Source organism: Falco biarmicus, chromosome W (assembly GCF_023638135.1).
Source record: "Falco biarmicus isolate bFalBia1 chromosome W, bFalBia1.pri, whole genome shotgun sequence".
Classification (NCBI taxonomy): Eukaryota; Metazoa; Chordata; class Aves; order Falconiformes; family Falconidae; genus Falco; species Falco biarmicus.
In genome coordinates this window covers 13,001,874-13,019,251 of record NC_079310.1, presented here as the reverse complement: position 1 = coordinate 13,019,251, position 17,378 = coordinate 13,001,874, and the positions used below count along the sequence as shown (strand labels likewise).

The 17,378-nt window shown below is 40.6% G+C and overlaps 1 protein-coding gene across 1 annotated transcript in view; it reads left to right on the top strand.

The window, feature by feature from the left end:
* Positions 1-6,865: 6,865 nt before the first annotated feature.
* PIK3C3 (phosphatidylinositol 3-kinase catalytic subunit type 3) overlaps positions 6,866-17,378 on the top strand; it is a 93,896-nt gene continuing 83,383 nt past the window's right edge. Inside the window, 5 exon segments of the mRNA XM_056323533.1 lie at positions 6,866-7,054; positions 7,552-7,695; positions 9,882-10,014; positions 14,358-14,444; positions 16,545-16,640. Of these exon segments, the coding sequence (XP_056179508.1) occupies positions 6,924-7,054; positions 7,552-7,695; positions 9,882-10,014; positions 14,358-14,444; positions 16,545-16,640 (591 nt within the window). The 5' untranslated portion in view covers positions 6,866-6,923.

The following is a 17,378-nucleotide window of genomic DNA, read 5'->3' as shown; positions in this document are numbered from 1 at the left end:
TTTCCCCTAACTTGGTAACTTGTACCTCGCTGGTGTCCCTTTATATGTACAACTGCTATTTTATTCGGCATTTTTAATGCCTCCAGAACTCGCCGAATTAATTCCGGGTGTATCAGTTCTTTTCCCTGTGAGTTAACGAATCCTCTTTCTTCCCATATTTTCCCAAAAGTGTGCACTACTCCGAACGCATAGCGTGAGTCTGTATATATAGTTCCATCCTTTCCCTTCAGTGACACTAATGCTTTCCACAATGCATACAGCTCACAGGCTTGAGCCGACCAGCTGGCACTCAGGGGGGCTGATTCTATTGTCTTAAATTCTCTTTTTTCCAACTTAACGATGGCATATCCGGACAATCGTTTACCTTCCACTATTCGTGATGACCCATCTATAAATAATACTTCTCCACATTGTAGTTCTTCTTCTTCTAAGTCTGGCCTAATGCGTGCCTGCTGTTCAATTGTTTGAAAACAATTGTGCAATAGTTCATTACCTTCTCCTGGGTACAAAAATTCAGCGGGGTTAACTGCTCCAATAGTTTTCAAAGATAGTTTAGGGGATTCTATAAGTATTCCCTCATACTTTAATAATCGGCTATCTGTAAGCCATTTTTCTGCTTTTTGTTGTAACACTCCCCTGATATTATGAGGCGCATATAAGACAACTTCTCCATTAAAGGTAATGCGATTCGTTTTCTCAAGTAATAAGGCAGCAGCAACAATGATTTGTAAACAACTCGGCCAACCCCTGCTCACAGGGTCCAACAGCTTTGATAGGTATGCCACCGGTTTCTTTTGTCCGGCCCATTCCTGAGTTAATACTCCGAATGCCGTTCCTTCATGTATGTTAACAAATAAATGGAATGGCCGCTTTAAATCTGGTAGGCTTAAAACCGGTGCTTGGCTTAGCTCCCTTTTGAGACTGGCAAACTGCTCTTGATCCTGAGGGGTCCACTTGGGCATTTTGTCTTTAGACAGTTGTTCATATAAGAATTTAACTTTAAAGCTGTAGTTCTCTATCCATTGCCTACAATACCCAAATAGCCCTAATGCCTGCCGAATTTGCCTCTTAGTGACAGGCATAGGTAATTCCAGAATTCCTTTAATGCGCTCTGGATCCAATATCTTCTTGCCGTTAAACAAATAATGCCCCAAATATTTCACTTTTTCCTCCACAAATTGTAACTTTTCTTGTGATACCCGTAGTCCCTTTTGTGCAAGAAAGTTTAGGAGTCAAATGCTTTCTTTTCTTACATCCTCCTTATTATTTCCTGCTATGAGCAGATCATCTACATACTGTAACAGCACGTTTCCTGTTTGTACTTGGTATTCTTTTAAGAGCTCTTCCAGGGCCTGTCCAAACAGATTAGGGGACTCTGTGAACCCTTGAGGAAGCACGGTCCATCTCAATTGCTGTTTACGGCCTGTCTCTATGTCTTCCCATTCAAAGGCAAAATAATCACGGCATTCTTCTGCCAGTGGACAGGCCCAAAAGGCATCCTTTAAATCAGCCACACTATACCAGGAGTTATGGGGTCCTAGCTTGCTTAGCAGTGTGTATGGATTTGCTACTACAGGGAACCGGGTGATAGTTCTTTTGTTTATTTCCCTTAAATTATGTACGAGCCGATATTTCCCATTTGGTTTCTTTACAGGCAGAATGGGGGTGTTAAAGGGTGACATACAAGGCTCTAAGATTCCTTGTGCTAACAATCGATCGATTTCTGGTTTTAATCCCCTCCGTCCTTCTAGGGATATGGGATATTGCCTTACCCTCACAGGTATGTGGGGTTCGGAAATTTGGATTTTAATCGGTGGGATTTCCAGTCTACTAATTGTGTCCGGAGAGTACCAGACATCGGGGTTAATTTGTTTTTGATCATCCACGGTCAAAGGATAAGCAGACACTGTTAGCTCTTGATTTTTTACTTTAATTTCTAATCGCAATTCAACAATTAAATCTCGTCCTAACAGATTAAATTCTGCTTCAGGGATGAGCAAGAGTTCACCCATTCCAAATTTATTTTCAGTTTCGAATACCACATTTTTGATTTTGCTTACTTTAAAGGGTTCTCCTTTTGCCCCAATTACTTGTACTTTTTCAGGGGAAACTTTACATCCCTCAGGTATTTGCTTAATAGTTGATTTCTCAGCCCCAGTGTCTACTAAAAAGGTGAACTCTTGTTTATGGGGACCTATTTTTAATTTTATCAAGGGCTCATGATGACTCCGGTCCCCTAAGATATAGAGCCCCTGACTCTCCTATTCCGTTTTCAATATTTCCTCATCCCTGATCCTTTCTTTGCAATTCTGTTTTATATGTCCCCTTTTTCCACAGTAAAAACATCTCTGTTCCTTCTTTACTACTACGTTCCCTTGTTTCATTCCAGCAGATCTGTGTTCACCAGTTTGCCCTTTGCGATCCTCTCTGACTGCTGCTACCATCATTTTTACTTGTCGCTTGCTGCTCTCTTCTTTCCGCCTTACGTAGACTTTCTGAGCTTCCCTCAATAATTCATCCAACCCTCTATTCTGCCAGTCTTCTAACTTTTCAATCTTCTTTCTGATATCTTCCCATGATTTTGCCACAAACTGAGTTTTGAGGAGCGCTTGCCCTAAAGGGTCGTCTGGATTTACCCCAGAGTACAGCTGAAGGGCTTTCCTCAGTCGTTCCAGCCACTCAGTAGGGCTTTCATCTTTCTTTTGCATTTCATTAAATGCTTTATTGATATTCTGGCCACGGGGTACTGCTTCCCTAATCCCCTGGATTACTATAGTTCTCAGGTCCTGCATATGAGTTCTATGCACTGGATCCTGATTATCCCAATTAGGTCTTTGGAGTGGCCATTTAATATCTGCTTGGGGTCCCTGGGCATGCTGAGCATCCCACAGTCTCATTCCTGCTCGTCTAATCATATCTCTTTCCTCGGTAGTAAATAATTGACCAAGGATAGATTGCATTTCATCCCAAGTATAAAGATTTGGTCCCAAAAATTGATTTAATCTTTCTGCCACTCCGAGTGGGTCTTCAATTAAGTTTCCCATCTCGGTTCTTTTAAAATCTCGTAGGTCAGCCGAGTTTAGGGGTACGGAAATATATCCGATCACAGGTTGAGGTCCCCCCATGGGTATTTCCCTTAGGGGGTACATTTGAGCTGCCCCTTTCTGACTTCTAGTTATGCGTCTAGGAAGAAGGGGAGACCCTTGTTCCGACTCTGGTGGGGGAGTGGGCGCTCTGGGGACCTCTGCGGGAGCAGGAGGAGGAATGTAAGGAGGGGGGGTTAGAAGGGTTTCGTCCAACTCTTCCTGCTTTTTCTTTTGTTTAGTTTTCATTTCATTCAGTGGGTAAAGTCTAGCTCCCGGTCTTTCTAGCCACACTTCCCCATATCGACTCTCCTCCGGGTTAAGGGGTTTTTTATTATTAACCCAGAGGTTTAATTGCTGTCTTACCCAATCTTCTTCTGACCCATAGACTGGCCAAAAGACATTTTTAGAAATCTTCTTCCCTCCCCATATCTTAGTACAATATTCTATCATCTTCTGCTTATCTTTCCCTAGGGTTCCAGGGAAATATCTCCAATTGTCTAAGATATATGCCAGAGGGGTATTCTTAGGTACAGTGGGTACCCTTCCCATGGGAGTCGAAGGCTTGCTGCCCTTCGCCCCCATCTTCTGGAATATCCACAAACATACACTCACTCGCTCCCCTTGTTCCTGGCCCAGTCCCTCGCGGGAGATGGGAAACGCAGTACTTAAGAGTCCACACTCGCTTGGTTCAGTATATCGAACCTCTCACTCGTTATATTCCAGGAAACCCAATCCCGCCCGAACGGCAAACCCGCGAACAAATTCGCAATATACTTACGCGTCCTGCGTCTTCGTCCGGACTCCCGTGCACAGAATTTTTATGGGATTTTACCGGTTTCTCCTTTGCTCATTATTCTAGAATTTAGGTTCGTCGGTAAGGTTGGAGTAAGCTGTTGGTCGCGGGGCCGCGAAATGTCGCGGGGCGCCTCCCCGGAGGACCAAAGCCCACCGTTCCTTATCCGAGTCACGGCACCAGAAATTGTTATAAATTGAGACCACAACGGATCATAATCCAATTAAAATTTTATTAATTATAGCAAGTAGAATATGAGCAAAAACAGCGCTGGACAACAGGGGAGTCTGCGCTCCACCAACTGCCGTCCTGAGCAGTTCAAACAGTCCCTTTTTATACATCTTTTACTCCTGTGTTCATGAGGTAGTGGAGGTACTCTGCGCATGCTTCAGTTGTTGTTAGGGGGTCGTTTTCTGCCTTCTGGTGGTCGTTGAGGCCGAAGTAAGAAGTCTTCCTCCTTTGTCCCATAGTTGACCCCTCACTCATATGTCCTTATATGGGGTAGTTTGTCCTGTTTCTGTCGGTTCCTGGACATCTGGTGGTTATCTTATCTTGCACAAGCGGTATCTTGTGGCTGTTTATATCTTTTGCTGTCTGACCTTTACATTGGGCCTAACATAAATCTTTATAAACAATACCCTAGTCCATAGTTTCTCACACTGTCTGACCTTTACATTGGGCTTAACATAAATCTTAATAAACAATACCCTAGTCCATAATTTCTCACAAGACACATCACGATGGAGGCTGCTCCCGCGCAGCCCACCCCTCTCTGCCCTCAGGTGGGACAAGCCTCCATCTCGCACATAGCTGAGGTAGCGGCCATCTTGCCATGCGTCTCAGGGCGGCGGCCATCTTGCGTGCCGTACAGCCGGCGGCAGCCATGGCAGTGAGAGAGATGTGGGCGCAGCCATCTTGTTGCCGCCCACTCGGTAGACGTAGATGGCGGCCATCTTGATACAGGTCCATTACAGCGTGAGGCGGTGGCCTTGCTTCCTTGAAGCAAGATGGCGGCGGCGCATGCTCAGAGCGAGGTGGCGCTCATGCCCGCGGGCGCGCTTATGCCCGCGGGCGGTTGTGGAGGCCTCAGCGCCGCTGAGGGGGCGGTCGGGGACTGGCGACAGCAGCCGTGGGCGAGACCGAGAAGCTTTATTATGTTTATAGCTGCGACCTGGACATTAATGTGCAGCTGAAGATGTAAGTGAGGGGGACCGAGGCTTGCAGCGTCCCCCTGCTCCGCAACGGGCGGCCAGGGCTGTGTGGGAAGCGGCCCGGTCGCTGCCGGCTTGGGGGGGGGGCTGGGCCACCCGCCTGTTCGCCGGGCCAGCGCAAGGTCCCGGAGCCTGGCTTTCCCACAGCAGTGCGGTTACGGAGCTGGCTCTGCCTTCCCTCAGCAGCACCGGGAGCTCCTGGCTGCCGCCTGTTTCCTCAGGGCTGCCGGGCGGAGGTAGTGCTGCCACGTCCCTGTCAGCGTCCCCCTTGGCCGAGCGGCCCGTGGGCCGGGTAGGGATGGCGGCGGGAGGGCCGGGGGTGTAAGCTCTGCTCAGAGCGAGTTGTAAACGTGCACGGCCTTGGCTCCTGGCGTGCAGGGCGGTGCGTTACGGCAAAAATTGATTTGTCAGTTCAGCGCTTCTGTCTCTGGTAAACTTTCCCCTGCTGCTGTCACAGCTCACCCCTCAGTGTTAGGGGACGGACATAATCTTTTTCCTACTTGTTTACATGCTCCTTTGAAAGCTAGTTACTTTTAATCGGGTTCTTTGTTGTAGGCAAATCGAGGTGTTGCAGCGTATGTACGTGCCTAACTGGGTATATGGCAAGCACTCCTGTTGGAGCTGGCATTATCACATTTTCTGGTTCATGTTTTAATTTTTAAGTTTGGAATTTTTCTGCCTCACGGCAGTGAGATGTTTACACTTGTGTAGGAGTGACATGGCTGGCTCTAAAACGTAGTATATCTAATGTTGGTGCATTAAGGTATATTGCACTTTTTTTGGAAAACTAACTAGGTGAGCTTATTTGGGGTTCTTTAACTTCTGGATGGAAGATGATATCTGAAGTCAGATGGATGTGTCATTTTTGCTAATTTATTCTGCCAAACAAAACCCAAAAATATAACCATTTTTTGTTTTGTTTGGTGGGTTTTTTTGTTTGTTTGTTTTGTTTGTGTGTGTGTGTGCATTGGAGTATATGATCTCCTGGAATGTGCTGTGCTAGTGTCTGGCAGGAAACTTGTTCATCAACTCTGAAGTGGTTTTGTGCTACTGATTTTGCTGGAAGACTGACCTTGCATGTTTTCCCATCACCACCATAATTCCTTTTTTGTTTTCATATGTGCATTCAGAGACAGATATTTAAACTGCATGATTGTTTTCATTGTGGTATAGCTGAGGCCTGAGAAATGTCATCATTTTACTTTAGCATTCTGCAAATTGTTGCAAGGCTTTATTCAAGTTCGATTTGAATAGTCTTCTTAGTTGAACTTTGGTTTGTTGTTGATTTGAGAGATGACTGTTATCTAAAGCCAGTCTTATGTTTCACATTTCATTTGGCTTAAAAATAAGGCTTCTTTTATAATGTGGTTTTGGTTTGGTTTTTTTTTTTCCAAACAGTATTTGGAGCACATGTAATCTGATGTTTGGTTTTTTAGTAATAGCACTGTATGTAGTTTCATTGTTGCCCTGCTTATTGTATCTCATTTGATGCTGTTTGAGAATATACAGGTTGTATGAGAAGTAGTAGTTCTTTCCTCCCCTGCTCTTTCCCCGCACTCACATGCCCCTTCCCACAAGTCAATAGAGAAATAAATTCTGTATTTGTTCATCATTACATGTCCTGAATTTCTCTCTGATGTTTGGATTTCACTACCAGCTAGTAATGCAGAGTGAGGATAGCCTCAGTATTGGGCAATCAAAATATAAGCTATAGAAATCTAATAGGATTTTTTACTGTGGATAAAATAAATTTTGGGTTATTTATCTCCCCGCAGAGGAAGTCTGGAAGGCAAAAGAGAACAGAAGAGTTACAAAGCTCTCTTAGAAGTTCCAATGCTGAAGTTCTCAGGACTGTATCAAGAAACTTGCTCTGACTTGTATGTAACTTGTCAGGTGTTTGCAGAAGGGAAGCCTCTTGCTCTTCCAGTTAGAACTTCCTACAAGGCTTTTAGCACTAGATAGAAGTAAGTGACTGCCTTTTATTTCATATTGCTCTTAGTTACTGGGGCATCAAGTTATATAAATAAATACGCATGGGTTTTATTTGTTGGAAAGATTTGATTTCAAGAAACAAATAACTTATGTTTCTTGAAGTCTCTGTGTGGTTATTAAGTATTACCCTGACATCACAAAATCAATGTTTTTGTGTAATGGGGAAAGTGATAAAATTGTTACTTGTGTGTTTGGCATGGCTTACTACTTAATTTCTGGGGCCTGGACTAGCACATTTTCATACTGTTTACTGGACAGACTAATCTTTGATACTTAGTTATCAAACCAGAGTGTTTTTCCTTAGGTCTCAGGTCTTTTAATCATGCTCAAGATGAGTATTTGCGTGTTTAAAGCCTACAGGAAAGTAGTCCAACTGCCCTTAGAAATTTATATTCTAAGGAGAATCTGAGTTGTATAAAGTAACGTGAATTTTAAGGCTTTATGACTAATAAGAAGTGTTTCTCTGCAGCTGGAATGAGTGGCTGAAACTGCCTGTGAAGTATCCAGACTTGCCTCACAATGCACAAGTGGCTCTGACCATCTGGGATGTGTATGGACCTGGTAAAGCAGTTCCTGTGGGAGGAACAACAGTCTCACTCTTTGGGAAATATGGGTATACTGCTTTTTCTTCTGTGGTACAGATTTGAAGCTAGCAGTACTTATGAGAGGTGTATTTTGTTTGTATTTTTGTAAACGAGTTTAACAGTTCTATGTCTGAAAAATCAGATGCATAGATGATTTATTCTGTTTCTTCCAGAGTGCAGCTTCATACATGCTGCAGTGTTCTAAAAAAAGTCTTCTCTTGTATAACACCAAAATTTAGTCTTTTTGGTTTTTAAGATCTGTAGGCTTGGATTTTAAAATAGAAAATCCTGAAACCGCTTTGTATTTATACTTCGGTAATGCATGGGTGCCAGTACTGATTACTTAACATAATTGATTTAATTGGCTTGCAATTGAGCTGTTAATGCAGTCTTATTTATAAGGAATAAAATGTAACTCAGTAAATAAGGAATTTTCAAAATTAATAATCTGTGATCCACTAGAGGGTGGATTTAGTAGATTTGTAGATGATAATGCTGATATGGGAAGGATTACAAGTGGGCTGGAAGATGAACGATGCATCAAAAGGATCTTGACTAAGGGAACTGAAAAAAAAAAAGGATGCGCTTTAAAAAAAAGCATGAGACACTGGTACTTTTTGCAGTTGATTGTAGTCAAATACAGAATGGGGAGCAGCTGCCCAGGAAAACGGAGGAAAAGATTTGTGCTTTAGAGCAAATCTTAAGTTTTGCATGATCCAGCATTGCGATGCTCTTGTGAAATGTGCAAACAGTATTGGATATATGAACAGGTTACAAGTATGCACGTCAGGGACAATGTTGTATCCTTCTCCATACTCATCCACTTGGCTGGGATACATTCAGTTCTATATAATTGACTTTAAGCAAGTTGCTGACTTCTGGGAGTCTAAGGGAATCGGTTACATTGAACATCTAGCAAATAGGTGTGGTGGAGGAGGAGTAAAGTGTAGTGAGGCTGAAAAGACTCTAGGAACACTTTTATAGTGTGTAGATTATGTTGGAAAATGGGTGTAAGTAGCCTTTTTTATCTTGTCAGATGGTAAGAAGTAATAAGCTAAACTGAAGTACAGGAAGAGTTTAGGTTAGCATTAGGAAAGCTGTTCTAATGATGCCTGAATGCAGAAAACAACGGTAGAGAGAGGTTGCATCTCTCTTGTTGAAGACAAAAAGATTGATGTTGTCTTAGGGCAGAAAATTGAACTGGATCAATTAGACTGTGCTCCAAGAACTGCTGGTAGTTTTTAAAGCATTGGAGCATAGTTCCTGGAAAAAGATAGGGTTTATAAATGAAATTTACTTTTTATTTCCAGCATGTGGGGCCTGGGGGAAGTAAATGGGGAGAAAACAACAAATAACTTTGGAATTTTGTATTTGCTTGTAAATGGAAACCCTTGTAGTACTGTTCCACAAAGTGATACATAAATTCAATGTCAAGTGGTCCTTCTAGTTGGCATTTCTCATTTTTAATGGTTGACTCCTTAGTATTCCTTCCAGTTGTATTTACCTGAAGTTGTTGAAGTGATCAGTTCTTACTGGCAAAAGCAATGCACTTGATTTCTTGGAGCAACTTTTATAGGTGGATCAGCACAAATATGCAAGGGAAGCACAGTTTCACAGAGGAAAGATGTGGTCAGTTACCCTGCAAAGTTCTGTTCACTGCACAGTTTCAATTACCAATTCAATTTCAAGCATAGATGGAGAAAATGGTGTGTTGAGGGTTGTGGGATTTTTTTTTTTTTTGGCAGCTTGGAAGGCTGCTTTGTATCAGTTGACCTTCAAATGAAACTTAGGTAGTTTTTTACTTGAATTTTTTTCAGACTAGCAGACCTAAAGTCAGTATTATAATTTGCAAGTCAAGAGGAATACTTTCTGCTTCATTACAAATAATAAAACTATGAAGATCAGGCTCTGTCCTTAGTTTGTATTTTGTACGACCCCACTGACTTTGGGAATTACCCATTTTTCTTCCACTTGCCAAATAAGTTATCTCAGACTTGCTAATTTTCTTTTGAACATCCTGGGCCAATAAAAATGAAGGCTGCAGAGGGCATAAGGTGTGAGGCGCTTTTGCAGTTCAGTTAAATTATGCATGGCAGTGCATGTTTGTAGATTTGGCAAAGGAAACTACTTCATTTTCTTGCTGCTGCTGTACTTCGATTCATGACAGCTATATTATTTTGAATTTACTGAAGCAATTCTGCATTTTTCCCTGCAGTATGTTTTGTCAAGGAATGCATGATTTGAAAGTCTGGCCCAACGTAGAAGCTGATGGCTCGGAGCCCACCAAAACTCCTGGGAGAACCAGCAGCAGCACAGTCTCTGAAGATCAAATGAGCCGCTTGGCAAAGGTAATGGAATAGCAAGTAACCTTTTAAGATGTATGTGAAAAGCTTGCACTTTCACTGGAGTGAAGACAGGCTTGTCATCTTGTTTTCTCATGTGAAGGCTATCTTCTTTTGATTGTTTAGCTATTTGACAGCATTTATACAAATGAGTAAACTAGGTCATACTCATTTGCTTCTGAAGTATTTTTTTAAAAGGGGACATATAAATACCTTTTAATACACATAGCATTCTCTTGTAACAACTTAACATCCTAATTCTTTGTAAAGAATGAAAATGTCAACATGCCTTGATACTTGAAGCCAAAATTCCATCAGGTTCAGTAAGAGCAGCTTCTAACTAATTTATGAGGACAGACTGCTTTTTTCAGTAGCCATCCTTCAGGTTTAAGGCTGTCTGGTGTAGTGTTCAGATGTGTATGACAATACCTCTACATAAGAAAGAATTTGAATAGAACTGCAAAAATTAACCAAAGTTTCAATCATTAAAGCTCATGAATACATGTGTGTATTAGTATTTTATTCTCCCAGCATGATGGCAGAGCGTATTTTTGCTATCAAAGCTACTTCTGGAATGTAACAGTAGTGTTAGTTCTTGATTACTTTTTTATTTGATTTTTTTGATCAGCTTTATTAGCTGATCTCTCATTCTTCAGGTAAGCTTACCCCAAGCTTGCCAAATTGCTCAACCCACTGAGCGTCCTTTCTTCTTAATCTTGGTCTCCTAGTTTTCATCCTCAACTTTGTGCAACTCCTAGTGGAAGATAAGTCCAGTGCCATAAATATGTTCATTTCCTCATCTAGAGATTTATCACAGCAGTAAACCAACTTTCATTTAGGGTCTCTCTTTTATTAGTGTAGTTCACCTTGAATTTATAATGGAAAAGTCATTAAAGCTTTCTGCCAGTGGTGGTGCCCCATTTCTTGATGATGGTAGAATAAATCCTCTCTAGCCTAAGGAAGCTCTGTAGACAGACACTAAATATCAAGGCTTGTTTATAGTTCGTTGAATGATTGCATGAGGTACACAGTGTGTCTCTGAGAAAGGGTTTTGAAGTGTAGGCCTTCTCGTGTTAGTTCTGATATGCAAACATGACCATACCATAGTGTCTTTTACTCTTCCCTTCCCTTCTTTTTGCTCCGTAGCTCAAGAAATACAAATAATGTAATTTATTTCTGTCTTAAAGTACCTGGGTCTGTTCTAGCCTGTTCTTTTGGTATATGGGAGATGAGGGCTCAAAGCCTCTGAGGAAGGGACGGGAATTCTCCTTTCACATCTTGATTAAGCGTTATAGTTAATAGCTGATAAAAAGCTGATAACATAACTGCCCCCGTTCTTCTCTTCTGAAAGCTGTGTTGGGAGATAGTAATTTCTGAGAGAGCTTTTTCACTGGTATTGACGTACAGAATTAGACTCTATAACTCGAAAGTCATAAAGTAGGTATGTTTATTGCGCGCAGATGCACGGGGGATCGCTCCTCCACAAGCGTGCATGCCCAAAGTGACGAACCATCTCACATTTATACAATAAAACAAATGAATATTCAATTAACGCCTATACATATTCGCTACCTAAACCCCCTTACTCTGGCTTCGTATGTTAATTAGCTTATCAGTCCTTTGCCTGGAATGTGGTGGTCTTGCAGGTTTGTAGGTGATTCATGTCCTTGTGACCATCTGATCTTCCTCAGCAAGGAGACTTAGCACTCCCTCTAGATAACACTGGAATGTCTTTCATCCTTTTCTCATCCTTTTTATAAATAGCCCCTTTGTTAGAGGAAGAAGGGTAGGTGTCTCCTCAAAGCTGTGTGCCTATGTGACCAGACACCGCACCCATGACCAGTCACCATACCCACATTCCTTGAGCAGCCATATACAATCACAATTGATGTCTATTGTCCCCATTTCACACTATTTCTCCATATCACAACAATCAGAAAAGCTGAATTAGAGAATGTATTTGTGAAGTGAGCAAGTATTGGCATTCAGAGCTAAATGTCATGCTTGCTTTCGTAAGTAATTTGCCTTAAATTTTAATTCAGGTTTTGAGAAGGGCGCAGAGGCCATGGTGTGGGCTGTAGTGTATTCTAGCTCTTTCTAACATAAACTGTTTCCAAGAAAACTAAATAGGAATTATTTTCTTTTTCCTACTTAGAGGCAAGAACCAGTATCCAAAGTCTTGTTAGACCATAACACCAAACTAACCTCTAGGGAGGTGAATAAGGAGGAAAAAAACACCCACCCAAACCACAGAGCAATGAACTTGTCTTAAACAGCAACTTTTGTGGAAAGTGAGCAAGCAAGATGATCTGTTGTTGTATATGAAGGGGCAGTTGATCAGAGTTTTAAAAGACAAGGATAAACACTTACCAGCTGATCTTTGATAGATCAGTTCCACTGATACAAGTACACTGATACAGGGAGACTGCAGAACACTGAAATTTCATTTCACTAATGATTTTAATGGCTGTTTACAGTCTTTTGGAGACTAGACAATTATTTGCTTGTTGTGTCAGTATTGCTTCTAAGATGTAAAAGCTATTTGATTCTGCATAATTTCTGAAGCTCTGTGGATAACTGGCTAGCTGAAAAGGGTCACATAGACATAGTCCAGCTGGCTGGACAAAAATGCACATCGCTCTCAGCTTATCTGAAGTAAAGCAAAATACACTGTCTTTGGCTGTCCTTGTTACACAATAACAGGAAGATTTTGGTGGGAAAAGAATGTTGCAGGAGGGAACAGATAACTACAGAAGAGAAACTAGGGGCGGACTTGGTATTTAGGCAACTAACCAATAATGAGCTTAACTTTTGTAATATGTATGAGCTAATTATAACAAGGCATAAAAGGTGACTGTAAGGGACAATAAACGAAGTCTGCTGATCACTCATATTGAGTGACTGTGTCTTCCCTCCGTCGCAACAAAGCTCAACTTCGTGTGAGTTTGTCATGTGTGTGTTCTCCATATGAGTCAGGATCTGTACCTGGACACGAAGTTGATGCTTTTCTCAGAGTACATCGTGATGGGGTTTGTATTTAGCCTTGTACTGCTAAGACATCCATTTACTAGGAATTTGACTGAGGATAATGAAACAGTACTACTGGTGAAGGTGCGAACTCTTGACCTTTTTTGCGTCACAGTGATCTGACAAACTGTGCTACCTAGACAACTCCCTTAAGTCTTCTGTGTCTTTTTTTTTTTTTTTTTTTTTTTTTTTTTTTTGTATAAACCTCTTTTCCAGTTCTATATGGGAGGAGTAGGCTGTTGTGTTCTCCTGCATACAATACCTTCCATTCATATGCTCTCCTAGGTCTCTTTGTATATTGCCTGTCCTCTAGCTGTCAACTGGGCAAGAAATGACAGTTGTTGTGACTGTATGGCATGTTCAGATTTAAATGCTCATGGGTGGGCAGATTGCCCACAGAACAAAGCTGATGAAGTATTAGTTGTAACCCTTTTCTTAATAGGAATAATTTTGAGGATGTCTTCACTAGCTATTTTCTAGACAGGTAACTGATTTCTTTGAAATATGAAAGAATGTTTTCTAGTCCCTTTGCATCTCTTGTGTATTGCAGGACTTACTGATATTTTTTTGTGTGGAGCACTTGTGATTTCTTAGGAGCTGAAAAGATTATTCCAACTCCTATTTGTGTGGTCTTCTGCTGAATTTTTCATAAACTGTTCTGTGTCAGTGCATCTGAAACTACAAGTAGTATAGCTCGTATCTTCTTTTCCTCTCTTCTACTGATAGGCAGTCCTTTAAACAACTCTTTCCTTGATATTACTAGACCAATATGTAGACGTAGGAGTAAAACTTGATCTACTTTTCAGATGACTAAGAGGAGAGGGAGAACAAGCTCTCTGTGACTTGCTGTAAGTCTTCAGTTGACATTTTGCAATGTTTAAGTCCAGTCTGAAAACTTGTTTAGGTAAGGCGAACAAGGGCAGAATTACTCAATTTGGATAGTTTTTGAAATATCTTTTTGTTTGACTTGGTAAATTTTTATGAAACTTAGTAACACAAAAAAGGAAATATCTTCACTATGTGACTTTGCTGAAAAAAAATAGGTTCCTGTTTTTAATGTCTTGAAAAGGCAAAGGTGATGTGCTTTGGATGTGGTTTTGGTCTTTGCTGTTACTGGTATATTAAGTAGTAGGATTATATTTTTATGGCATGGCTTATCTGTTTACAAGGATCTACTGTGCGTGTACTGTACAAGTATTTTTTCCAGTTCTTTTATTCTCCGCCCCACCCCCCCCCCCCTTTCATGTTAGTGTCTCTGTTAAATTTTTATAATCTTTTTCTTGTTCTGAGCAATGTAAATGTTGTCATATTTTTTCATGCAGCTCACAAAGTCTCATCGACAAGGTCACATGGTGAAAGTGGACTGGCTGGACAGACTGACCTTTAGAGAAATAGAAATGATCAATGAGGTAAGTCATCATACATCAGACTTTTAATTCTTTTTTTTTTTTTCCTTTTTTTTTTTTTTCTCTCCTGAATTATGCTAATATGGAACCTTTGCTTGCTTAGGAGACTAACTCTTAAGTATTTCTCCAATTTTTCTTGTACCACCAGTGTATATGATAAAAGGAAAAATAATTCTTTAAGCTTCCAGAGTTGAATTTACTTTGGCAATAATGAGAATTGTAGAATGGTTTGGGTTAGAAGGGATCTTTAAAGCTCACTTAGTCCAATCCCCCTGCAGTGAGCAGGGCCATCTTCAACTAGATCGGGTTGCTCGGAGCCCCATCCAGCCTGACCTTGAATATTTCCAAAGGTGCGTCTTCTACCACCTCTCTGGGCAACCCGTTTCAGATTTTCAGCACTCAATGAGAGTAAATGAGTACAACTCTTATATCTAGTCTAAATCTACCATCTTTCAGTTTAAAACCATTCCCCTATCGCTACAGGCCCTACTAAGAAGTCTGTTCCCGTCTTTACGATAAGCCCCCTTTAGGCACTGGAAGGTGCTACATGGTCTCTCTGGAGCCTTCTCTTCTCCAGGCTCAACAACCCCAGCTCTCTCAGCCTGACTTCGTAGGAGAGGTGCTCCAGCCTCTGATCATTTTCCTGGCCTCCTCTGAACTTGCTTCAACAGATCCACGTCCTTCTTATGTTGGGGGCCTCAGAGCTGAATGCAGTACTGCAGGTGGGGTCTCACGAGAGCAGAGGAGGAGAATCCCCTCCCTCACCCTGCTGGTCACGCTTCTTTTGATGCATCCCAGGATATGGTTGGCTTTCTGGGCTTCGAGCACACATTGCATGCTCATGTCCAGTGGTTTATCCACTAGAATAGACAGCTATCTTATATGTTTTCAACTTCAAGTGAACTTGATCACAGAAAACAGAATTTAACAACTTGGAATAGCTTGGAACAAGTGCTGTTAGGTATGATGAGCTTAACTCTAGGATTTAGATTCTGATGTGAAGCTTTTTGGACATATAGTCTGTTCCTTGGTTTTAGACCTGTTCAGCTTTATTGGTTTTGATTTTTGGGTGCTGAGGAGAAACGCTTATAAGATTTGAATGAATAGTTAAAAAAAATAAAATCCAGTAGTTAAATACCTGAATGAGATGTTAACCCTCATTGAGAAAAATCACCCCCAACTGTTAACTTACTGTATCTTGCACTACAGCTCTTATGTTGTTTTCTGCTTTGTGTGCTGAGAATATTGTTGTCTTACTTATAACTACACCTCTGGGAATCTGATTATTTTTGAACTTAAATGAATTATGAGTATTTTTTTTAGAGTTCAGCCTATCTGGGTTTTTTTGTCTCCTCCTCTTACATTTCTGTAAAAATGTGCAAATCTAAAAATTACTGATTGCCAGAGCTGTGCCTTAAATGCAGAGCAGCTCTGCCTGTGCTGGGAAGTCAATCCATTATTAACACATGAAACAAACTTGAGTTGCTCATTATTAATGGGGATGCTTATTTTTTTTATTAAATGTGTGTTCCTAGTGGTGGTTATATATAACTTCTTATTTCCCACCTAGACTTTAAAATTCTAAGCACTTTTTTCAAGGTAAAGCATTTAAAAAACGCATACATAAGCTAATCTTCATCTGAAAGTGAATGAGCTGCAAATTTAATCGTTTAGTCCAAGTGTAATTTGTCTCTTTCATGGTTTTATCAAAAAAAGTTGTTCTTTTTTTTGTCTTCTGTTTTTTCAGTGACATGCATAATTGTGTGTAATGATTAAAAACAAAAATCCCAGCTGTCATCTGGTTATTCTTCATTGCCTTTATTCAGACCTTTAGCCCACCATCACAAGTCATTGATAAAAATAATTTTATCTGTTACATGTGGATGTTTATCATTCAGTGGGAATGTGAGGAAGTAAGAATGTCAGGAAGAAGGTTATATGTTCTCGAGTAGTACTATGAAATGATTAACTGAATAATTGATACAACAACTGATAATCTAATTAGTTACAGCATAAAGGAAGTAGGGTAATTGTTGTATTGAGAATGCTGAAAATTGATGCACTTTAATATATGATACACATCTGTGGTGGATCTCTCCTCAGAGGGAAAAACGAAGTTCTAATTTTATGTACCTGATGATTGAATTCCGTTGCGTCAAGTGTGATGATAAAGAATATGGAATAGTTTACTATGAAAAGGTATGTGCCTAGCAGGCTTTATGGTCTTCTTTAAAAATCAGCTTATGCACCTAAAATGGATGGGTTTTTCTGCTGAGGTGAAATATTCTGCTGCAGGATAGCGGCAGACAGCTGTCAGTGGCAACTGTTTATGTACATAAAAATCAAATACTGTAGATGCAACAGGATTGCAGAAGTCAATCATTCATGTAATACAGTTCAAGATTACAGAATTTAGTAAGTGTGAGTGATTAAAAACTTTTTGATTTATGGTTTCTTCAGTCATCCAGCAGTACTTTCAGAGTAGCTGTATGTAAAATTATGTCTTGTATCAGGAAGAAATGTACCATTATTTATTGGTAACTTTAGAAAAGGTAAGTTATTAAAACTTTGCCCAGGAGCTCTGCTGGTAAACATTTTCTCTAAAATGAACAAATACAAAAGTTCAGTTTTTCATGCTGCAAATGCTTTGGAAGTCAATTAAGACTTCTGGATTGGAATGTCTTGCATTTTTTCTTCCCGTTTACAAAACGGGTCTCCAAACCAGTGCCTTCAGTGTTTTTTTATGAGTTCAAATTTAATGAAACGAAGGATTAATAGTGAGCTTGAGACATCAGTGTGGCATTGCCAGGCATTATCAGTACTTAGATAATAAGATAATATAGAAAGTGTGTAGTGTGGAAAGACCCATTAAAATAGAGAAAGCAGTATATGTATAATCTGTTTTTTTTTTTTTAAAAAAAAAGCATTGTTACTTAA